Below are 24,710 nucleotides of genomic sequence, written 5' to 3' on the forward strand. Positions count from 1 at the left end.
GGTTAAATGTCCAACTCGGCCTCAAATGGGGTCAGGATTTTGTGGGTGTGGGAGGTAACCCCGAGTTGGACTCTGCGCTCAGCGTGAGTCTGCTTCCACACCACGTGCACATGCACCCCTCATCCCAGTTTTCCAGCTGTCAGGAGATCCATATTCTGCAGCACAAAGTGGCTTTCTGGGGTTTTTACTGCCAGATGCCCACAGGGGTGGTCAGCCCACAAGATGCTGACTTAATTTAAGGAGATGCCCGTTGTGGGAAGGCCATGTCCACAGCTCAGGGCCAGCCATTTAGTCCTTCGGGCTTGGCTGTAAGGTTGCCCAAGAGGATTTCAGGGACTGCCCGCCAAGTTAGGTCTGGCTGATTTCGATAAGTGCAGTGAGGTGCCAGCAGCCTCTCATTGGAGACACCTGCATTTCAGTCAGTTACCAACTTTGCATCTCTGGGGCTGGCTGGTTTGAGAATAATGCACTGTGTCTCTGATTACACAGACACCTGTTATTATTAATTGACGATTCTTTTCTTATTTTGGGGAAAAAATTACCATCTGCTTCCAGGAGGAAAGAAATTCTCTGCCATGCCCTCCCCTAGTCCCCACACTTCAAATCATAGATACCTTGAAGAAATAATCTCCAAAATGATATTTCTATGATCCCATTTCTATGTTTTCTATGAACCATCCCCAGAAGGGCTGGTTCAGTGATGCTATTCTTCACAGACTGTGTTTCAGGACCCCTTCACCCGCCCGTACATCCACAAGGAGTCAAGTTTCTGCTTTCCCCAGGTTCCACTCGGGGAAGTTCCCAGAATTTGCCCAAACACCGTTCTCCCAGTAGGGATGCAGCAGAGCTCATACAACCGGACATAGCAGTAACTATAAACATTTTAATTCCAAAAACACAGATGTGTGTGTGTGTGTGTGTGTGTGTGTGTGTGTGTGTGTGTGTTCTGTGACATGGGAAGGATGGCTTGGCTTGGAAAACAAGCGAACATTCCTGCGAGTGGACAGGTGAGCTGGGCAGCACAGGCCCGGCTTGTGGGAAATCACATGAGTGCGTTCCAGCGTCCTGTGAATCTGAACGGCTTTCCGTGCTCTCGCAGGCCTTGATGCTTGCCCTCGGGTCACTAGTATTGCTGGGTCTTGCGCGGGATACTTTAGACACGACTGCATGCACTACCGTGCTTCAGTAAAGCTGGTTTGTACTTAACATCTGCGTAACGTGGTGGAAAAGGTGGGGTTTTCTCTATGCAGAGATGGATCCCTACCACGTCTGACTGGCACATGGCAGGACGCGTGCTGCTGTCCATTTCTCGAACATGTTTAATGGGAATGTATGAAATGCCCATCGGTTCACATGCAGCTGTCGTATGTTTTGCAGGGCAGGAAAGGTCAGGCGCTCTACTTAGCCTAGCTGTTTTCAGAGATTACATGGCTGTGGTTAGAATGTTCAAAGCCTGGGAGTTGTGCATGCCCTGCCCGAGAGCCCCGCACCTTGGAGCGGCGTCAGGGTGGGGGAGGGAGGTGTGCTGTCAAGTGCTTTATCGTTGCGGGAGATTTCCTGTGCAAACCTGAGGTACAGTCACTCTGCTCTCTAGAGCAGCACTCGTGGCTGCAGAGCTGGGCCTCCGGCCAGCCCCGTCCCTACTGCTCGTCGGAAGCGCTCTGCTGGGAGGCCGTGTTGTCCAGGCCCATGTTCTCCTGGCTGGCTCTCCTGCACAGCAGCTCCCCGTTCTCTGCCATGGCCCCAGCCAGATGGCAGTCATGACGCTGCCCCTGCTCGGGCCTCACACGGCTCAGAGAAGTGCTGGAGAGAAAGGAGAGGCAGCAAACATGTAAGGGCGGTTCTGACCACAGCCCACTGCTGCAGGGGCTGACCTACCCGGCTCACGGGGTAGGGGACTGAGGGCAGGGGTGGGGGCCCAAGGGGTTGGCCTCCACCAAAAGGAAGGAAACCATGGGTCTGCCATGCTGGGGTAGGTTGGGGGCTCTGAACATGGGGACTTTCCCCCCGGTGATGTGGACGTGCTGGGCACATGGGCCCTCGGGTAAGAGGTCACTGTGTGTCTAGGCATCTTGGGTTCCAGCAGCTTGGTGCCCCAACATTGATGCCGGTACCCAGAGTGCCAGGGACCCTATTGTCCTGCAGGAAAGAGGGAGCGAGAACGTGCCAGAATCCCAGAAGCACACCCACAGATAGTATCTTAAACGGATTGGGCAGGTAGCAGGAAAGTACGATTTTTCTGAGGAAATGGAATCACAGAGGGAAGTTTGTTTACACGTGCCATGACCTAACTAAACCTAGTTAAAGCTCCGGAAGTCAGCAGCTTCCCTTGCTTGCCCTTGGCCCCTGCCTGTGGGCCTCCCCCGTGGGTGTGGCCCCATCAGCCACATCCATGTAACCAACCACGAACCGAAGCCAGGCAGGCGGTGACCCTCGTGCTCTGTAGAGTGCGTGAGTCTCTGGCCCGAGAAGGTGTGAGCACAGAGAAGGGGCACACGAGACCTCCAGTGTGACACTCGGGTCTGCCTGGGGCCTCCCGTTCTCCCTCCTGACCCCAGAATGGAAGGCAAGTGCTGGGAGTCTCTTTACTTCCTCCCCGCTCCCCGCCAACAAAGCTCCAGGGTGAGCTGACTTCAGCTGGCCTGGACTGTGCGCAAGTGCCCATGTTGTTAGGAGAGTCCCTCAATCTCTCTTTTTCTGATGTTTGCATACATGGAAGTGGAAGCCCCCTCAGCAGCTGGGACGTGAGATCGGCATTCGGAATCAGTGGGGGTCTAACTGCAGTGCTGGCATGCCCTCTCCTCTCCCTCAGGCCTGAGTGATGTGAAGAGAGGCTGAAGTAGGACATGCCACGCTGTGGATGTGGGAGCACATGCCCGCTCCCCTCGCTGGTTCAGGGCTCGGGATGACTGGTCTGCGGAGCAGGCTTCGGGCCCCCTTCAGTGCCACCCGCCATGACCTCATCACCTACAGGACATGTGCTGTTGGTCTTGTCTGCCTCTGAGCACGGCCAGAACACCTCCTGTCTAGCACTGCCCGGCACCTGTCACTCTGGGAACCCCGTGGATGGGGTGATGGGAGTCTACAGGCAGCTGGATGGGGGGCATCAGGCCAGGAACCTGCACGCCTGCTCTGGATGGTGGGCAGAACCCCTTACCCATGTGGCCTGGCTGGTGGCCCTGGCCAAGGTGCCCATGACGATATTGATGCTGCTGGACGACTGGGTGTCGCTGGTGTTGTCCCCTTCCGCAGCAGAGAGTCCAGAAATGACCAGGGCACTCAAGAAGCTCCTCTTGCCCAACAGGAAGCTCAGGGTAGAGCTGGTGGATGAGCCCAGGCTGGAATAGATCAGCGCCTTGGCCCACTCTCAGACGCTCAGGTGGCCCGTGGTGGTGACGGGTGGGGACTGTGAGTGCAGGGATGCGGCCGAGGTGTGTAGGGAGAGCCGGCTGCCCGAGAGCCCCTGTGCCAACTCATGGACTGATGTGTATTTCTGCAGGAAGGCCTGGTGGCTTTCTACAATCGGGCCGGATGAGCTCAGCGTGTCTGGCGTTTGGCTTAAGGCTGCATTGGCCTGGACAGACTGACTCCTGCCTTTCCACCTGCCTTTAAAAGAAAGAACAGGTTGCCAGAGCATAGGGGCTTAACCTGCATCAAGGTCCATGCGGCAAGGTGACAGCTTGGACCCCAGGCACCCAAGGTGGTCCACTATTGACAGGGCCAGGATGGCCCCATGGGGACCCCTGAGTATGGAAGAACTTGATCCCAGGGCACCTGGAAGTCCAAGGGCGCGTGAGAAGCACTGCCACAGGGAGCCCAGACCTTGGACCCCGTATGCATGTGATCGGCAGTATAAAGAGAAAACATGCAGGCTCTTATCATTTTTAGTCGCCTTAAAAATGTAAAAGGGCATGGGCTGAGCCACATGCCGGTTGAACCTTTGTTTTCTGCCAAAGTTTTTCTTAAAATCAAGGTCTTAAAGTAAGAAGCCCTCACACAGGCCCCTCACAGACGTGACTGGCCAAGCCCAGGCCTGTGCCGACACACGCCCCGGCCCCCTCTTGCCAGCCACCGCTCCCTGCAGGGCCCCTCCTGTCCCCAGCCTGTGTCCAGGCTTGTCGAAACAGAAGGGTTTGGGCTGCCCCAAGGACCAGTCCTGTCCATGTCTCGGGGAGAAGGAGCCTGCCCATGCAGCCTTACGGAGAAGCGGGGGAGGAAAACGTGTGCTCCTAACTTAAGCCTCAGGAATCACTGGGCACTAATGTCCAGCTGTCACTTTGAAGGGAGCGGTCAGTGAGGTCACAGTTCTACCAGCTGCCTTATCCACGTGTCCCAAAGCTTCTACAGTTATGCAGACAATCGATAAGAAAAGAAGTGAACAGGTGGGCCTCCCTGAGGTCCGTCCCATGCATTTTCTCACGTTAAGTCTCACCCGATAGGACTGATTGTGCACCTGGTGATTCCAATATACTTATGTGTGTCTAGAGGAGGTCCTGAAAAGTGACCTCCAAGCGGCTTCTTAGCGGGAAGGGCCCTCTGCCTCACATGGACATTAGTGCTGTGTGGACACTGGGATGGTGGGGTGCCCATTCCCCGCAGGGGGGTCCTACCCAGTCTCTCCTGCCTCTTGCCCACTGGTCAGGACTATGGTGTGTGTGGGGGGATGCCCCCCATGGTGCATCTCGCAGCCCCGCAGGATGAGTGTGGGCAGCCTGGGGCACGTGGGCTCTCCCAGGGAGCGGGGGCGCATCTGGCCAATCCCTGCTGCAGAGCTGAGTGAGTTACTCTTATGGAGGGAAAGCGGGAGAAAAGGGACCCTGCCGGTCAGAACTAGCAGAGCCCGTGGTCTGTTAGTCTGTTCATTCTGAAAAGGCTGAGCATCTGTGCATGATTTACCCAGTCAGCTTGCAAAGGACCTCACCCGCAAGTCCGTGGTTTCACTGCTGGATCACAGACCGCCCGTACATGATCGGGGAGCTTCCCAGCTAATTCCAGGAACAAGGGGACAAAGACTCATCTACGTGTCCGAGGGGAATGGTCTATGCTCGAGGCAAGACAGGGGTACCTCCCCCCCATTTCCTTGCTTCAGACTTTTTTGTTCTCTCTGTTGCTACTGTGGTTCTTGATGTTTTCTGAATTAATTTTGCAAGTGGAATAAGTAAGCAAACCATGCAGGGGCACGTGTGCTGCCCAGGATCGTCATCTGATCATCGAACTTCCTTTGCCAATTATATCAGTATCAGATCATGAGTGTTTCCCCAGAAAATCTCCTCAGAACCTGGGTTTTGAAATAACCAGACAAATTCTCTCTCGTGGTTCATTAGCCAGTGCCATTCTCTCATCTCGGCTGGTTTACTGGAAGGTGGTGGTTCACGTCCTCGCCAGCTGAAGGCTAGTGTCTTCCTTCCTCGCCAGTCTGGGATTCAGACTAGCTGGGAATTCCTGACTACCCTCCACAAGGAGGTCACTAGCCTCCCCCACGGGGACCAGTCCCCTCCCAGCTGGGACGTCTACTTCATAGCAAGGCTAGAAAGATGGCAGGCTGTTGGGCCAAAGTGAGGACGTATGGGGAGTGCTGGGGAGTGCAGACGCACAGGGCGGTGGGCTGGGGACAGGGCGCCTGCCTGAGCGGGACCCCAGGCCTCTGGGAGTCTGGCAAGAGCCCAGGATGGGGACGCTTGGCTGGGAACTGACGGAAGGAGCAGTTGGGTCCCCAGGTACGGAGTTGAGCTTGGACACCATGAAACAAGATCCTTTCTTCGAATTTGGTTCATAGTCACGCTCCAGACTGTTGCATCACTGCTACTCGGCTTCTCGGTCATGCCCCTTCAGAGAGTATGGTCCCCACCGAGACCCCGGGGCCTCCCTCCCACATGGCGCTTAGCACGTGGTGGTCACTGTCTGCTTTGTGGCAGTGTGTGGTACAGGCCACCACCCTCCCAGCCCCCTTGCAGTGACAATGACTGCATCATCCTTACAGGCTTGGCACATGGATTGGCAGTAAGGGACAGCAGGGACCAACTGCAAAACTGACTTATCCTTGGCCGTTAGAACTACTTGGGAAGCTTAGAAAATGCTGTGCCCGAGAGGCTGAGACCCCGGATGTGCACCTGCAGGCTGCCCCAGACCCTCACTGCACGGGAGGGCGTCCTCTGGGAGGGAAGCTGGGACAGGGATTTCCCTGTTGCTCCAGGGGCCAGAAAGAGGCAAGAGGCACCAACCCTTGACTGGCAAACAGCCTAATGGCTGTCCTCGTGCTGGCTGGGCAGGCTTCTGACTCCTTTCTGGGAGCTGCACTCTCCAATCCTGTGGGTGCAGGAGAGTAAGGAAGCCAGAGCAGCCACAGCTCCACAGGAGGACCCTTGGGGACTGGGTATTGGGGAAATGCTGGCCTGCTGGGAACGGGAGCTGGGTGGCTTTCCACCACTGGCTACGCCTCATGGAATGTTCGCAGCAGCAGGTCGGAGCCCCCCAGGACAGGGCCAGCCAGCCACGGGGGGCTGCCCCTCCCCAAGGGTGACTCCTTCTTGGGGCCGCCTGTCCCTGCGACCTTGGAGCTACTGCACACATGGCCTCAGAGTGGAAAACATTGTGCCCTGAGCCAGAAACTTTCACTGGGTGCCCATGCCATTAGCCAAGGAGAAGGTGGGTAGAAGGGGTCCCGGCCAGTTCTCGGAGGGCCAGCTGGGTGTGGCTTCCCCCAACACCGTAGGCCCTTCCTGGTCCTTGCTGTTTACCAGGTGCTAAGGGTACATAGCATGGGAGCCTCAGGAAGCTCTCACCATCCTGTGCTTTGGTGCTCCAGGTCCTGGGGCTCCGACATGCTGCTTACAAGATAGCACGTGTTTCTAACTGCTGAGGGATGGGGAGAGAAGAGTCGAGGGTCCCATCCTTGTACTGCCCACAGGGAGCGAGCAGGTGCAAAGGACCTCACCGGAAGGTGGCAGATATCCCTGTATGGCTTCAACCATGGTGGTAGGAAAAAGAAATTGACATTGAACTTTTCCAGGGGGCAGGAGGCACAGAAAGGTGTCTGCATCTTTAGTGGGAGAAACATGTTGTCCCCTCTTGTGTACCCATTTTGGGCCTTCCTGGATTTCTTTTGGGGGATCTGCTATGCCAGTATGTCTCCAGATTTCCCTGTATCAGCCAGAGATCATCTGGGGAGGGGGTTAAGGGGTGATCCCTGCCATTTCTTGTCTGTGACCCAGGACCCCCAGCTTCCCTCAGTTCCCTGGGCCCCCTTGGGGGCGCTACTCCAGATGGTTGGAAAGGGTGGCCCCTTGCATAACTTGGACCTTTCTGCAGACTAGCTGGGGAACCTGGATGCCTCCAGAACCATAGCCTGGATGTCCTGGGGGTGGCAGCAGTCTGCGGGAGACCAGGGATCTGGTCCTCAGCTGCCCTGTGGAGTCTGCCTTCCTAGGACTGTGCCAGCCCTGTGCGGCCAGGGACATGCATCACCAGGAGTGTGTCCACACCTAGATTTCCTGGAGAACTTCCGAAAAATGTGAAGCTGGGCCCTGGTGGGATTCTGATGGGGCCTTGGGGCACCAAGGATGAGCCAACAGGATCAGCAGCTCCCGGTGCTGCTGCTCAGGGCTGTGAAGAGCAGATGCTGCCTACAGATGAGGTCCTGCTTGGGAAGAGGACTCAGGGTCTAGCCCTAAGGGAAGCCTCAGTGAGTGGCAGAACTCAGCTGTCAGAGTTTAGGGTGGGGGGAGGGAACCACCCTGCTGAGCGCGGGGCCACCGCAGACCTGAGCGGCCAACTAGCCACCATTTTAGAGGGCCCCCCTCAGGTCCTCCTCCCGCACGCCTCCCCCCACAGGACCAGAGAGCCATAGAAAAAACAGACAAGCTGACCCACTCCCACTGAGAGCCCTTGCCAGCCTGGGGACAGAACAAGCTCGGGCCTGGCAGGGACCCAGCCTGCGGCACAGATGGAGCTGGGCCAGGTGCAGGATGGTGGCTCCATTGGCTGGATCCTGGGCTTGGGGACAAGGTAGTGCTCAGTGAGGGGACGCAACGTCCCTGGGCTAGAGTGACGGGACCATGCACGCTGTTCGTCCATTAGTCACCTGTCTCTCCATCTCCCTATGTATCTGCATTATTCTACCATCTGTCTGTCTGTCTTTATCTTTCTATCTATCTGCCCTTCTGTCTATCATCTATCTACTGTTTTGCCCGTGTTTTATGTAAATCTGGTTGCAGTGAAATCCTCACCCTTGTTGGGGCATTTCCAGGAGGCGGGGACTGTTCCCTGCTAACTCGCTGGGTACAGAGTTGGCCTGTGGGACAGCCACACAGAGTCACTTAACGAAGGCTTCTGGATGGTGAGGAAACACACAGGCCAAAAGACCAAATCCCTCCCAGGTTGTGAAGGAAGAAGCCCAGTGCCAAGATGCTGTCAGGGATTAGGACAGAGCACCTGCTTCTCCCGTGTCCATCCACCTTGTATGTCCTCTGCGAGCCCTCTGTGCCCCTTTTCCAAACCCCATCCCCCTCCCAGTGGCATGGATTCTAGAACTTCATCCATCTGGTTGAGCCTAACTAGGTGGGCATGAGTTGAAAAGCAGTTTTAGACTTTAAACTCATCCCAGACGTGGACCAGTGTGCCGCCTCTATCCCGTGTGCTGGTGCCCCTCCCTGCTGTTGTTATGCTCTGAATGTCAGGTGTACAGGGGGAGGTGGGAGCCAGAGAGGAGCCGGAATGGGGGAGCAGGAGTCCTGTCTGCATCCCACAGGTTTAGAGAGGGATGAGGCACTCTGGGGGATGCGCACAGCAGGCTGGATCGGTAGTTACGGATCCTCCAGACACAAGACACATGATACAGTGGCCACCGGACGAGAGAGATGTAGGAGGGGAGGGTGTTGCCAGTGGACAGATGGACAGATGGACAAATGGCTGTCTAGGGTAACAGACAAGAGAAGGATAAAGGATAAAACCACAGTCTAGGGCACCTGGGTGGCTCAGCAGGTGAAAGCCTCTGCCTTCGGCTCAGCTCATGATCTCAGGGTCCTGGGATCGAGCCCCGCATTGGGCTCTCTGCTCAGTGGGGATCCTGCTCCCCCCTCTCTCTGCCTGCCTCTCTGCCCAAGTGTGATCTCTCTCTCTCTCTGTCAAATAAGTAAATAAAATCTTTAAAAATAAATGAATAAAACACACAGTCTAAGAGTTTTTTTTTTTTTTTTTTTTTTTTTTTTTTTTTTTTTGCAAGTAGAGTCAGTAACTTTGGGGCATCCTTTGGCCCAATACTGACTTTTTTTTTCTTTTTTGTAAGAAGGAGGTGTTACGCATTAGGAGGACGCATCACTAGGACCCAAGGAGGTTCGATCAGTACCTATGAGGCCCTGCTGCACCCACCTGTCTTCTGTGTCCCTTCGTGGGGCGACCAGTGGCGGGTCCCACCATTTCTGGTCTGTTCCATGCTGCTATCCTGGCTTTCACCACCGGGAGCATGGCTGCCGCCTGCAGAGGGGGCAGCCCTCCCGTCTGCGTCTTCAATGTTACCGGTACCTGGCTGGCCGGAATCACAGCCCTTCCGCACCCTGTGAGGGGAGAGGGGCCTCAAGCACTCTCTGCTGATGGTTCTGCCCCCTCCTGTGCCCCACTGCATCCATGTCGAGGTCAGGGTGGGAGACCCTGCTCCATCGATGAGCAGTGCACCGGGGAGGTGGGCGGAGGGCGCTCCTGCTCCCAGACTCAAGTGTCCTGGGATGAGTGAGCTATAGCCCTGACCTTCCGGAAGCACCCCAGGCTCTGAGGCCTGAGCTAAGCTGCTCGGCCACCCTCCGGCCACTCCTCCTTCCGTTCTGGCTCACCAGAGACCTTATGAGCAGGCAGAGGGCTCATGGGATGAGAGCCCCATGTTGTGGGGGCAGGGCTCAGGCCCGGTCTCCCTGACAGCTGTGCTCTGTGACCCCCAGCGACCCACAGCCTCGGCTGCTCTGCAGGAACATGAGAGGACCCTCAGGCCTGGCAAGCGTGAGGAACAGTCCTATCTGTGTGAGTTTCCCGGGTGTGAGTTTCCCACCATTGGAAACCACTCGCGGAAACAAATGATCTGCTGGGCCGCTGGGGGAGAGTAGTTTTCATTGAACGTGGAAATGCTGGTCAACAGTGAAACTCTAACCAGACATCGGGGAGCTCTCCATACCACACTGCCCTCCCCCCCCCCGGGGCCCCCTCCCCAGCATCTGGATGAAGGTCTGGGGGGAAAGACCTACCTTAGCCACTTGGTCAGGAACCACGTCCTGATGCTGTCCAGAGGGACTGGGCCACTCCAGACACTCTGCAGCTGCCTGTGGGTCCCGAGGTAGGACGTGGTCAGTGGGGACACGTACATGGGGTACCCCAGAGGCTGGTCGCAGGAGGAATTGATAAAGTTTCGGAGGACCTGCTTATTGTTCTGGATGCTTCCACGCTCTGGTTTGTGGTTCCGAAGGAATATGAGCTCTTGCTGCTGTCCGGCCCAGAGGCCGTGGACACATTCTTTGTTAACCTGCGGGTTGGGGAAGGAACAGGGAGGAGAGTGGATGACAGCACGTGTTTTCAGTCCGCTGGTTTTACGCTCCAGACCGTGAGCAGGGCTGCGGGCCAGAACATTGGGGACCACACCGCTCGGGCCCGAAGCTATTTGCACGGTCAGGCCGGAGGAGCGGTCCTAGAAGATGCGGGTCCCCCCACTTCTGTGGGGAAATGGGGTGAAGAGAAAGCTGTTGTTTTGGTCCAGCAGTTGCAAGTGATATGAAGAGAAGAGATACTGAATAGAAAGCCTTCAGTTTCCAGGACTAGGCTACTAGAGATCTGAAAGTTTCGAGAACTAGAAGGTGTTTACAAGTAAGCCAGATCCTGACCCTCATCTACATGGGCATCTGCCAGGACTTCTGCCCAAACCCCATGAATGACCCTGGCCTCCCAGCCCACCGCTGCTCCTCTAAGACCATGTTCCTGCACGAGAGGCCGGTGCAGGGATGCGAGCACCAATGCCAACCGGCAGGTGGGGCCACTGTACCTTCTTGACCTTGAAGCTCAGGAAGCCCCTGTGTAGCATTATGACCTTGTACTCGTCCGTGCCTTCATCCACCACGTGCTGCAGGGTGAGCAGCTCCTCCTTGTTGGACAGCACGGTGCCTCTCCAGGCCGGGCCACCCTCCTGGCAGATCATGACTTTCTTCTCAAAGGATTGGATGGCCTCATAGAGGGCCCCTGGGTCTTCATACTCGTCAGGGCAGGTGAACTGGTCCTGGGGGAAAGAAGTCTGACTGTGGGCTCAGTGTGAACCAGAGAGCTGACTGCAGTGACGGCAGGGGGGGCGGGGGTTGCAGCGGAGGTGAGTGTCCAGACAGCGACCAGCTGATGACCCCAAGAGCCAAGTCCACATCTGTGTGGACTGTCTTCCCACTCTCCTCCCGCATCCCAAGCGGCAGGAGAACGTGCCCAGGGAAACAGCTTTGTGGCTTGGGCTCAGGCACCCGAGAGGTCATTTTCTCTGGCCAGTTCCTTTTCTGTCCTAGCAGAGTATCACCACCTCCTAGCCTCTCTCGAGGACCAGTGGCCACTGGCTGATGTCAAGGATACCTGGGTGGCCTCAGTGTTTAGATTCCAAGTGACACACCCACTCACATAGGTCATGCCGTGAAAAGGGACCTACCTGAAAGGTCTTGTTTGCCCCTTGAGAAAGGATTTTTCAAAACTTCTTTTTAAAAAATAGATTTATTATTATCTTTTTAATTTTTTTTTTTTAACCTGGTGAAGCTTCAGGGACATCCTGATGGCCCGAGCGACGACCTTATGCAGAAGGTCCATGTCAGCAAAGACCCACTCGTCTCGTGCTGTGATCCTGAAGTGACCTTTGAAGAGGGCATGAAGGCCATACAGGAAGGAATCCAGGCTGCAAAGTAGAGTCCTACTTACCATTCGCTCACCCTGAACCGCGTTCGGAAGCCTGCCTTTGGGAGCCAGATCTGAGGCTCCCCTTTGCGCTGTCAGGAATGACCTTCATGCCTCTCAAAGGTGGACCGAGGCAGAGCCCACGCATGCCTGGCCACAGCCCGTGTCCACACTCTCCCGACACCCGGCATCATGGCCAGCCTCAGTACCATGGGAGGCCCCAAGCCCTTTGTGCTGAGCTCCAAGAGTGACGGTGCAGGTCCTGGTCACCGCGTCTCCGCATTCAGGGGGTCTGTTCCAGGACCCCCAGCGGAGCCCTCCTTGGTGAGGGGCCAGGGGGAGCTGACAGAGCCCCCTGGGGACAGCCCAGAGCTTGTGGTGTTCTCAGCATCCATGGCAGGCTGTGTTACTCTGTAATGCAAACTGGATTCTACCATGGTGTGGAAAGGAAACAAAACCCAGTGGGATCTCAGATGGGTCATCTGGACCCTCCGAGCATGTCCACTTCCCAGCCATAGCCTTGGGTGAATGGGTGTGTAAGAGGCATCATGGGGCGGGGGGTGGGGGTGTTTAAAATGAAAGACTGGGGGTGCCTGGGTGGCTCAGTGGGTTAAAGCCTCTGCCTTCAGCTCAGGTCATGATCTCAGGGTCCTGGGATCAAGCCCCGCATCGCGCTCCCTGCTCAGCGGGGAGCCTGCTTCCTCCTCCTCTCTCTGCCTGCCTCTCTGCCTACTTGTGATCTCTGTCTGTCCAATAAATAAGAAAAATCTTTAAAAAATAAAATAAAATAAAATAAAATGAATGATGAAGGGTTTTCTGGGTTTTCACGTTCCGAGGTCTTTCCTGCCCTGCCTCCATTCCCTGCACATAATTGAGCACCGCCAGGATCACAAACACGAGCGTCCTCCCAAGTGAAATCGTCCATGGTCTGGACACTTTACAGTTGGGATGACGGTCAGGCACCCGGGTTCGAGAAGGCAATGGATCCTGTATAATGGGAACAGGAAGAGGGTTCTTCTTTATTTCTGCTGCTAGACTCCGTCCAACAGCCCTGGCCTCTCGGATCCCTGAGTGGCAGTTAGGAGGCAAGTACAAGCAGCAGCAGCCCTGATAGGGCTGAACCGGGACAGAATGAGCTAGAAAACGTGTGAGAAGCAGAGTGTCACAGGACGGCTACTCACAAGGACTTAACGAGCTGGCTCGCTGCACAGGACTTCTGATTCGGCGCAGCCCGTTAGACTGCACGTCAGGGAAATCGCTCCACTGATTGCTATTTTAGCATTTCGTGGCAAAACGTACCACTATCATTAATTTCCTTCTGGAACTCTCTGGAGAGGAACGCCGAGGCTTTGAGTCAGAGCAGACTGTGGGAAACAGAAGCAGCTGAGGTCTAGGCAGGTGGGGCTCGGGGTGCTGTGGTCTGCCGGAGCCCGGAACTTTCCAGAAGGAGTTCCAGGAGGCAGCCTTTCCAAAGGGCTCTCCCCTCACAGAACAAAGACTTCCTGGGCTGTGAGCTTTAGTGACCACCTGGGAGGCACCTAGGAGAGAGTTACGGGACAGCAGGGCCGGGCTACAGAGGGCGAATGCCAGTGGCAAAGCTGTCAGCTGAAAATGTCCGAAAATGCCACTGTCGTCGGATGGAGGCTGAGCACTGTGAAGGGACAGCTAAGTTGCAGAACATGGGTGAGCTGTTCTGGAAAGGTTCAGAATGCCATCTTTCTTGCATACACAGGAAGACAAAACACTGATCCAGACATAGGATGGGTTTGGTGGCAAAGGAACATTAAGGGACTTGGCAGATACCCAGAGGAGCCTCTGCAGACCAGAGGGCAACCAAGGAGTTCCGGGTGCCAGGCTCTCGTGCTCAGCGCAGGTGTCCAAAGGCTGCTTACTCATCAGGAGGGAAAACTCTCCTTCCTCAGGAAGTCCCCCAGCAACAGACACTTTACTTGTCATTTTGGGGGGAGAAAGTGACGCCATCGCACTTAATGCTCTTCCTTTGAAATAGTTGGTGTAGGAAACAAAGCCTGAATCAGAATTCCACTGGACTGGCAGTATCATCCCTACCACCTTAAAGGTGACGGTGTCCTGAAAGAAAGCTTTTTCCTCATCCTTAAGAGAATGAAGCCGAGGAAGGCAGAGGCGAGTGATGGGCTGGAAGAGATGCTGAGCGGCAGAGAGCCGGGCTCTGGGACACCTGCGGCACATTTCTGATTTGGAGCTTCATATTGCTCTGTCTTTTTAAGATTCCACTGAGAGAGGATGAGCTCCCACCCCCAGGCCAACAGCTGGAATGGGGAAAGACGACCATATCTGAGTCAATCAAGGTTGGCCTTCATGGGGATGAAACAGCCACCCCCTCGCCCCCACAGCCCTCCCTGACCTGACCTGGGATATTAGTGAAACAGGCTGTCATCCAGGCAGTTCCCCAGTGCAGAGGCAACTGCATCCATATGTGCAGGATGAGGTAGGGACCAAGGCAGACTGGGTTCCAGAAGGAACCTGACAGTAGGTATAATTGTGTGCTCAAGATGCATAACGAGGTGCCTGGGTGGCTCAGTGGGTTAAGCCTCTGCCTTCAGCTCAGGTCATGATCTCAGGGTCCTGGATCGAGCCCCACATCAGGCTCTCTGCTCAGTGGGGAGCCTGCTTCCTCCTCCTCTCTCTGCCTACCTCTCTGCCTACTTATGATCTCTGTCTAACAAATAAATAAATAAAATCTTTAAAAAAAAAAAAGATGCATATCCACATGTGAGCACCAGATACCATGGTGCTGAGACAAGCCTGGGCTTCCAGGCACTAAACGCGGTCTCAGATGTCAACAAAAACAGCACTAGAAAAATATTACTTCTTAATATCACGATGAGCGGCTGGTGCTTGAGTGCACTTTTTAAGGGAAAAGCAACAGCACCCCGCCAGACCCGAGGACACACCCATCATCCTGGCCCTTCAGCTGACTCCATTAGAGGTAGCGTGTCTGCACTGCTTCCCGCTTGGCCCTGGGCCCTGTCCTGCCAGCCTCCACCCACACTCCCCAGGCCAAGGACCAGAACCACGATCTTGCCTTTTCCACAGCACGTGCATTTGTGCGTGCGCGCGTTACAACAGACGTGCCGGCCACCACCTCAGCATGACTCTGCAGCCCCACAGACACCAGCAGCCACAGAGCTGGGTCTCCACGGATTCTCTGATTGCCCGAACTCCCCCATGCTCATCTTTCTAGTTCCTGACCCAGCTTCCTCTGAACAAAGACATAACTGCTGGTGATACATATAGATGAGAGACTGGGCTCCCTGGTTCTTAAGCACCCTTGCTCCCAGCCCCTCTAGAAAATGCTGTTTTCTGGCTTGAGGCTCTGGCTGTCCCTTGCAGAACCAGCCCCTGCCAGTTTGCTAGCTTGCGCCTGGCCCGAAGTTTATGCTTTAACTAGTACTACTCATTTCAACGCCTCCACCATCACCGTTCCTAGCAAGGACAGAATGAGGACAGCCAGTTGAAACAAAGGCTCTTTGTTTTCACCCTCTTGTAACTCCGCTTTCTTTATTTACATAAGGGTCCTCCTGGCTCCCTTCTGGCCCGAGGCTGCTTATGCCATCCCCCTGAGCCCCACTTTTGCTTGACATCACTGATAGGTTCAGCCTGCCCCTCACCTGTACCCTCTTCTCACTGGTTCTCAACTGCTGGCAATTTGGGCCCCCGGGAGACGTTTAGAGACCTTTTTGTATCTCACAATGAGGGTGGGGGGTGGCAGGAAGAAAGGAAATGGTGTGTTCTGGCACCTGGTGGGGTGAAGTCAGGCAGGTTAGAACATGGGCTGGCCCCCACAGCAGAGAGCCACGAAGCCTAAAGTTTTATCAGGCCTCTGCTGAGAAGCCTTCTCTTTTTGAGAAAAAGCTCCACGGGAGGTTACAGATTTCCAGTTTTGGACAATGAAATATTGGATCCAGCCTTAATGAATTTTAGGATTCAGGGGGAAACAGTTTTATGGCGGGTAGTTTCTTTAGGAATCGCAGTGGGCTCCCCAGAACAATGACTGATTCGTTCCTTTTTTGCTCCTTTCCAAACAGGCCATAGACTGTGTCTTTACAGCTCAGCCCTGAGAAGAGCCTTCTGCCACCGAGCATCGCGTTAAAGGAGAGCTGGTAGGGCGCCTGGGTGGCTCAGTGGGTTAAGCTGCTGCCTTCGGCTCAGGTCATGATCTCAGGGTCCTGGGATCGAGTCCTGCATCCGGCTCTCTGCTCAGCAGGGAGCCTGCTTCCCTCTCTCTCTCTCTCTGCCTGCCTCTCCATCTACTTGTGATTTCTCTCTGTCAAATAAATAAATAAAATCTTAAAAAAAAAAAAAAAGGAGAGCTGGTAGACCATATGTGAACAATAAAGTGTGACTTGTGGGCTGGGCTTCCCCGTGCTTACTGATTAGTAACGAAGCTGCAGAGGGAGCTCTGCCTATCCTCCTCAGTCGGGACTCCAGGCTCCAAGATCACGTCCACCTCGGGAGCCCAGCATGCCTTCGTGGGCTTTGCTCCCTCTGTGCAATTCAACAACTGCCCTGGTTTCGTGGCTAATTCCATCACTCTGGCCACACTCTCCTGCTAAAGAGTCCCTCCCCCAACACACACACTAATGAACAAGAATAGACCAGGTGACGAGCATCACCTCTAAGCAAGAGAGCAAGAGGCGGATAATTTTCCATCTTCCTGGTGGCTTGTGGATTACTAAGCACTTTCCATCCCATTAGCTCAACTCATTTGCATGGGTGCTTGCACTAGATGTATTATTGTAGCCTTTCCTTTAAGAGGAAACAGGCCAGGGGCGCCTGGGTATCTCAGTGGGTTAAAGCCTCTACCTTCGGCTCAGGTCATGATTCCAGGGTCCTGGGATCGAGCCCCACATCGAGATCTCTGCTCAGCAGGGAGCCTGCTTCCTCCTCTGTCTCTGCCTGCCTCTCTGCCTACTTATGATCACTGTCAAATAAATAAAATCTTAAAAAAAAAAAAAAAGGAAACCGGCCAGAAAGGGATAAGAAAGAGGGTAAGCGAGGTGGGAACAAAGACTCGTATCTCATCCCTCTGAAGACACATTGGAGCAAAGCCATGGCTGCCTTCTGGCTCCCCACCCATCCAGGAAACCTTGCTCTGAGAGCATGCAGCTGGAGCCGTCTTCTTACCGACCAGCCCAGAGGCTGTGTGAGAAAGAACCGGCTCTTGAAGTCAACCCCATCCCATCCTCCTGAGGTCAGCTGCCAGTCATTTTTGAAAGTTCAGTTTGGTGTATATACTCAGCACGCACCCTGAATTGATATTGTATTAAGAATGCTTTCATGCATGCTTTACCTAGGAAGCTAGTCTATCGGCTCTAGGATCAAACCAGCTTGCGGTCTGGATCCCAGCGACCTGCCACCTGAAGGGCATGCTGACAACAATCAACGGAGTCCCTTGGGTAGGATCAAGGTACTTCACTCGGTTTCAGAGTTCAGGAACCACACGGCGAGGCAGCATATGGCCCAGAAGAACTGGAGGGATGGGAGCCAGAAACCTAAACCCAAGATTCAATTTTGGCTCTGATACTTGTTGATATTGGCAAGTCCCTCAACCTCATTATCATCTCTTTCTTTCTGTGTTCATCCTTAAAATGGAACTTGTCCAGGGAGATGTGAAGCCTGGGTGAGCGGCCAGCGAAGATCTACTTATGCCAGGGACTGAGTGGACGCACACGTGTGATTTGAGGACAAAGGACACATGTCGGTGCTGGGGAGGGAGCCAATCCACCCTGGTGTCCAGCATTCATCTGCTCCCTGGGACCCATGCCTGAATCCTGAAAAATGCAGAAGTCAAGTTCAAGAGAGCGGGAGACTTGAGAGCGCAGGCAGAAGCAGCTCCCACTGGAGAGGGCCCCAGCCAGCAGGACAGGGCAAGGTGCAGGCCAGAGGGTGAAGCATCCCTGAACACAGAGGGCCGTGCGCCCAGGAGGCACTTCCACAGGCACCTTCAGCAGCTCTCAGCGGTACACACCATGGACAAGCCATCCACAAAGGAAGCCTGGGTGTGTGGAAGGTGGGAACACAGGCCACAGGGATGAGGGCGCTCTGAGGATTTCCTACAGGACAGATGGGGTTCAGAGGGCATAGAGGTCAGGAGCAGGACTCTGGAGGCTGGGTGGGACCCCACTGTGGTGAAACACTTAGCCGGCCACTTGTCCTCATCCTGGGACTTCCAGCCAGTAACTACCTACCTCATCCTCTCTCAAGCCTCGACAGTGTATAAACTCACGTCGAGCATGAAGCACTGCCCCTGTATGTGTGCAGGGAGCACATCTTAAATGTTCCCTGCTACCTTTCGTCTCATTTCAGCGTAAGCTCCAGGTGTAAACAAAGGGATGTTTATGCTGCAGAATCCTGCCTCATGACTGGAGAGCAAGGGGGTGGCCTTCAGGGATGTTGTTTCAACTGAATCCCGAACAAATGATGAAACCGTAATTCCCAAGTAAGAAATCATTAAAAGGCAAGATTTGATGAAAAGCTTTTTAAAAATGCGTTTGACCTCATGATGTTTTTACACCAACGCTCTGTGCTCCTGAGCCTCCATATCGATGGGTCACTACCATTAGCCAGTGAAAGTGCTTCTTGAGGCCGCCCAGGGAGCCCAGGGATCAGGTACATGGCAGCTGTTCAACGTCAAAAGTAGATTTTCTGACCCAGTTCCTGGAGCTCCTCTGCTGGTGGTTTGTGAGGGGGTCTGGGGTCTATATTCTGACCAAGCTGCCCGGGGAATCCTGAGATAAGGGACCAGAGAATCTGGGTGTCTCCTAGAGATGTCCAGCCATGTCAGAGAAGGAAGGGAGCCAGGACCACGGAGTTTAACCCCTACACCAGGCCAAGGAAGAAGACCGTCCCACGTAGTATCACAACCCAAGGTCCCAGAAATGCTTGCTCCTTTTTCTAACTTATAAACTTGCAGATTTTCTATACACTCCAACCCTCTGAGCTGAGCTGGATGGTCCTGATTTTAGTCAGGATCTTGCATTGTATTTATTTTGTCTCTTTCTTTTCTAGATTCTTGCTTCTGAGTTTCCAACCACAGTCGAGCAAGGGGACCTCAATCTTGTTCTGCAAGGTGATCCTGTAGGACGTCTGGAATTCCTGGAATTCTGAAGAACACTGTTTTCCTCTGTCCACTGGGGGTGATAAGGGTGGGCATATGGCATATGTGACCTCAGACCACAACAGCGACCTGCCATAGGCCACGTGTTAGGGCTCCCTGTCTCCTGCATGGGGCTTGGCACAGCACATCTATGGCTGGCTTGTTTGTCTACCATTTTTCAAGACTGTTGACCTTGGGGTTCTCAATCCTCTTGGAACCCAAGTCTACTCCAAGAGCCAGTAAGATTTCTCCTTCGAGCAAACATGTTGCTACTATAAAATGCTGCCATCTTCTCACCTTTATCTCTATAAATGGCACATTGGCCAGGATCTGCTCTCCAACTTTCGTGTAATAGAAGGTAACAATCAAGCTATCTTTTAGCTTGGGGTCAGTGAAACTATTTTGACTTCCTGCTAAAGCATCTCTTTATGGATGTGTGCCTTTCTTCAGTCGCAGACACAGTTCTCCAGACCAAATGGGCCTTAAATTCCAAATCCAAAAAAATTATCAGTATTTGCTTGGGACATCCATATTAATCCATTCTGTCTCCAAAACATATCGATATTTTTTGTTAAGACATTGTAATATGTTTGTGCTCCTGGCTCGCTTGCATCCAGCATATCATTTTAATTGATTCTCAATTTACTCTTTCTAGTTTTGCACGTACACGTTTTTATTTCTTGAAGATTTCCATCGTGCTGTGTTCCTGGTCATAAGGTCAAAAATACTTCGCCAACAAATCCATCAAATAAAGCAGAGTCTATGACTTATGTTAAGCTGCTGTGTAAGACCCCTCTGGGAAGTCAGAGTTTGAAAATCCTCTGTTTACTCTTTAACATTAAATATGTGAGAATGACCTGTGAGACTTCATCAAGTACAGCTAAGGGCATATTCCTGATCTTAAAATGACATAATGGTAGATTGCCCACATGCGCACACACAGAGGTCACGGGCCATACATCCTTCGAACACAGAAGTAACTACACTAAATAAAATATTAGCAAGTCGTGGGGCACCTGGGTGATTCAGTTGGTTAAGAATCTTGACTCTTGACTTCAGCTCACGTCATGATCTTGTGGTGGTGAGATCAAACCCCACAATGGGCTTTGTGCTGGGTGTGGTAGCCTGCTTAAGATTCTCTCTCTCCCTTTGCACTCCTCCCCCTCCCCCATTCAAAAAAAATTGGCAAGTTGAATTCATCACTGTATAAAAAGAATAATATAACATGACCAAATAGAGGTTATCTCAGAATTGTAAGGCTACTTCAACAATGAAGAACCCTATTAATGTAAGTCATTACATTAGTAGATTTAAGGAGAAGAATATCATTTGAATTTATGCTCCCACATTTTAAAATAACTTAACATCCTTTCCTGATAAAAATTTCATTTAGCGAGCTAGGAAGGGGAGGAAACTCCCTGACTTGATAAGATGCCTATTACAAACCTAAAACAAACCCTACTTTTTAATCCTAAAGTGTTACTCTTATTCCCTATAATACATGGATTAAGGCAAGGATGCTGTGGTAGCAGAATAGCAGAATAAGGGGTCCCAAAGGTGTCCATATCCTAATTCCTGGAACCTGTGATCATGTTACCCTAAACAGCAGAAGGAATTTTTCAGATGTGATTAAGAATTCTGAGATGGGGAGATTGTCCAAGACTATCTGGGCAGACCCGATGTACTCATAAGGATCCTTGTGAGGGGAAGAAGGAAGCAGGAGAAGTCGAGTTTGAGTCAGACAGAAATCAGAAGATGTTGTCCTGCTGGCTGGAAAAATGGAATAAGAGGCAGCCTTTAGGACAGGGCATGGGCCCTTCCTCAGAGCCTCTAGAGGGAACGCCGCCCAACAGATATCCTGATGTTAGCCTAGTGAACCCCACTTTGGACTTCCAACCTCCTAAACTCTAAGATAATTAATTTATATTCCTTTAACCCACCAAGTCTGTGGTAATTAGTTCCCGAAGTAATAGGAAACAAACACAGATTCCCATTTCCAACACTGCCCTGGAGGTCATAGCCTAAGTAATAAGAAAAAGAACTGAAAATAAATATTGGGGAGAAAAAAAAAAGCCATAACCATCATTATTTGCTGATATGTCTTCCAACCAGAAAATCAAAGAGAATTAATTATAATATCATGTTTATAACAGAGTTCATAGGTGTGCCCCAAATGAGAGCAAATATAAAAATAAATCACCTTCCCATATGCCAACAGTAACCAATTAAAAATGTGACAGGAAAGAAAAATTCTCTGCCCAATTAAAATAAACCTACAAAATATCTAGAAATAACCCATTCAGAGATGAAAAATCTCAAAAAATGGTAAAAGTTTACTGAAAGACATTAAATAAATGGAATGATCTCAAAGATGAGCTGTGTCACTGAATGACATTTGTGTTTTCTCAAGCAGCAAATTCAATACAGTCTCAATCAAAAAGCCAACAGAGCTTTTTATAAAATGTGAGTCTAAATTTCACCTGAGGAGAACATGAGCAAGAAGGGTCCCACCAAAAAACAACAAGGAAAAAGCAAAAACAGGGGGACTAGACTTCTCAGATACCAAAATTATGTTATCACTCTAGGAAACCAAACAGTATGTTATTGTTATAAGACAGACAGATTGATCACTTTAACAGACCTGTAAATCCAGAAGTGTACCCCCTATGAATGGGAATATAGACTATGGCAAAAGTGGTATTTCAAATGAGTGGTGTTTTTAACTCACTGACTGAATCACTAATGAGCTACTTAGCAAATGGTATTGGACTATTAGCTATCCTCTTGGGGGGAAAAATGGATCCCTATCTCCCATCATGTATGAAAATACATTCTAGTTGATTTGTTAGGAGCTGGTAGTCTAGTGGGCTCCTTCTCCAACAGATCCTACTGCTTTGCCCAGAATGCAAGATCCAGGCCATTGCCCAGGGCCAGGTTTCCAATGAGAATCCTCGAGGGATGAAATGGCATCTCTTTCTGCTACAAAATGGCTGGTTCCTTGAGCTAAGTGCTCTTCTCCTGTCATGGAAAATGGTGCTCTCTGGGTCTTAGGGGCCAGGGGAAGAGAGCCAAACACTCTGAATCTTATGCTGCCCCTGTTTACGAGAAATAAAGCCCTTTGTCTCTGACCCACATGTCTCGTGTCCTCTGCTAGACTCCATGAAAATATAACAATGTAGGTAATTACCTAATAAGTAGATTATAATCAAAACCTAAGACCCGATAGGACTCAAAAACTAAATAGAAAGAAGTAAAAGTGTAGAATTATCAGAGGGAAATAGGGGCTATTATTTTTATGTCCTGGAGCTGAAAGAAAAACACTTCTAAGAAAGACACAAAATTTAGAAATTATAATTTTTTAAAAGGGGTAGTAGATAGAAGACAAGTGTAGCTTGATGGAAAATATTTTTAACATATATTAAGATCATAAGATGAGAATACCTCCTAAGAATCAGTAAGAGCCTAATAGAAACGGGTAATGCACATAAATAGGCAGGCAATTCACAGAAAAAATATGTCACCAATAAATATGTAAAATGATCTTTACCTTTGCTATTAATAATAGAAATGCAAATTCAAATGAGAATGAGATAATCTTTCACCCATGAGACTAGAAAAATTAAAGACCGAATCTCCAGCATTAGTAAGGATATGGCAAAACACTCTTGGTTAGACTATAAATTGGGGCAGCTTTTTTGGAAAGCCATTTAACTGTATCTATAAAAATTACATTAAAACGTTTTTTGAACTATGGACTTTTTTCTTTTTTTGCAAGCAAAACCATATATTGAATTCTAGCATATAAAATGTAGAGCACAGCTGTTCGTCTAAAGTAGAGCTGGGGGTGCCGTCCTGCTCTGTCCCACCTCCAGTCACACTGCGTCCCTCCCCTGCCCCATGACACAACCAAGTCAGAACTCTGTGGGCACCAGGCCCCGGAACCACTGGGCCAGGCCGGTCTGTGAAATCTGTCACCTTTATTATTCCACGGCTAACATGGAAGTGTACTGTCAGACTTTGCTGTGCTGTGGGACCGCTCAGTAAAGGGAATCAGTCCCAGATAATCAGAGCTTTCCCTAGAGCACCGATAATATTATTCCCAGATTTATCTCATCACTATGTTTGGAACGAGCAGAGGTGACATGGAGTATGAGAAACTGTTTGAGACAAAGAAAATCCCATCAATGTGAGGTTTATAAAAGCAGCTGGTGAGTCTGGTGCTTAATCAAGAAAAAAACAAATAAAGCTGACCTGGCAAGAAACCCCCCGATCAGGAATCATGGAACGAGTTCCTCAAGGAGCAAGAGAGAAGAAGTCTTCGCAAACGGTGCTCAGGTGGGAACTGAAAGAACAAATCCTCAAAGCATCTTATCTGCAATTTGTACAGAAAATTTGGAACTTTTTTTTTTTAAAACCAGCTTCAGATGGATCAAACAAAATACCACCTGCCTGGATGCTAGGACTATCTGAAGACTCCAGAAGTCTTCAGAAGATTCCAGAATCCTCCAAAACCCTTCCCCAACGGTGTTCCTTCCTTATAGTTCCTCCCTACCGTTTCCTAAGGGGCTCCTGATGCAACCACATGATCCTGTTTCTGCAAAGCCTGCCCCGGAACCTCCTGCTGGGCTTCCCATCATCAAATGAGGCCCTGGACAATGGACCACAGAGGGCACTGTCAGGACCTTGCTGGAGGCTGAGTGCAGCGGGAGAAGCCCGTGAGCTTCTCCCCGGGGTACTTCTTAGGACAGGGCTTCACTAAGCACTCACACGGGTAAGTCACTGAGCATTTCTCACCTTGAAGAAAATCATAAAATTCAGACATGTGGGCAATGAAAGAGTCACACATTCTGACGTCCTAGGTGCTGACCTTCTACTCAGAGGCCCTCGAGGCCACGGCCTCGAGGGAGAAATGAGGAGATGTGCCAGCCACACCACTGCACCCCTGACGGATGCACGACCAGCAGTGGCCGAAACCCACTGCCCACCCTGGGGAAGGGTCAGCGAGGTTGCCCGGGCTCACTGATCCGACGCCCAGGGCTTGAGAAGGTTGTTAAGCTAAAACGTGAGGGGGTTCTGCCCTTCAGAAGCTTACACTCCAGCCTAACAATGCGCACTTCAGTTGAGTCCCAAAGGGCCTGGTGTCAAGGACATGATACAGAAATCCTGAAGAACATGCAAAGCAGACGAGAAACCAGTGAAGGGAGCCTACGTGGAACTGATTTTGAGCTCCCCGGGTCTCTATGATGGTCAGCCTTGACCACACACTGACATCACTTGGGGGGCGTAATCCTCATGCTTGCCCCACCCCTTCAGGGTTCTGATGTCACTGGTCTGGACTAGGGGAGGGCATGGGCTACTATTTAAATATTTAGAAGTCTCCCCAGGAGATGTTAATGTGCAGCCATCCAGGTGATCCAGACAGACAAGAGGAATCTAGAACATTTGGCCCCTGGTGCTAAGTGCCAAAGGAGAAGTCTGAAATGGCCAGTGATTGGGGGATGAGAACCTCATCTCACAACAGCCACTTCATGGGTGTAGCAGGAGTGGAAGGTCAAGTGGCAGTGGGGTGGTGGGGGCCACAGAGTTCAGTGTCATTGGTGATGGAAAGTTCTGGAGCTTGTGCGTGAATGCAAGAGAAGACCGGGTGACAGAGGGTGAAGGGTGAAAAAGGCAGGAG

At 51.9% G+C, this 24,710-nt stretch overlaps 1 protein-coding gene across 1 annotated transcript in view; it reads right to left on the reverse strand.

Moving 5' to 3' along the window:
* Positions 1-1,640: 1,640 nt before the first annotated feature.
* Positions 1,641-24,710, reverse strand: part of LOC123388163 (pecanex-like protein 2) — a 71,396-nt gene continuing 48,326 nt past the window's right edge. Inside the window, 7 exon segments of the mRNA XM_045067370.1 lie at positions 1,641-1,782; positions 1,784-1,803; positions 3,158-3,606; positions 9,367-9,551; positions 10,230-10,504; positions 11,018-11,248; positions 11,752-11,896. Coding sequence (XP_044923305.1) covers positions 1,641-1,782; positions 1,784-1,803; positions 3,158-3,606; positions 9,367-9,551; positions 10,230-10,504; positions 11,018-11,248; positions 11,752-11,896 — 1,447 coding nt within the window.

The sequence above is a fragment of the Mustela putorius genome, unplaced genomic scaffold (genome assembly GCF_011764305.1).
Source record: "Mustela putorius furo isolate JIRA1106 unplaced genomic scaffold, ASM1176430v1.1 tig00003890_pilon_pilon_pilon, whole genome shotgun sequence".
NCBI lineage: Eukaryota > Metazoa > Chordata > Mammalia > Carnivora > Mustelidae > Mustela > Mustela putorius.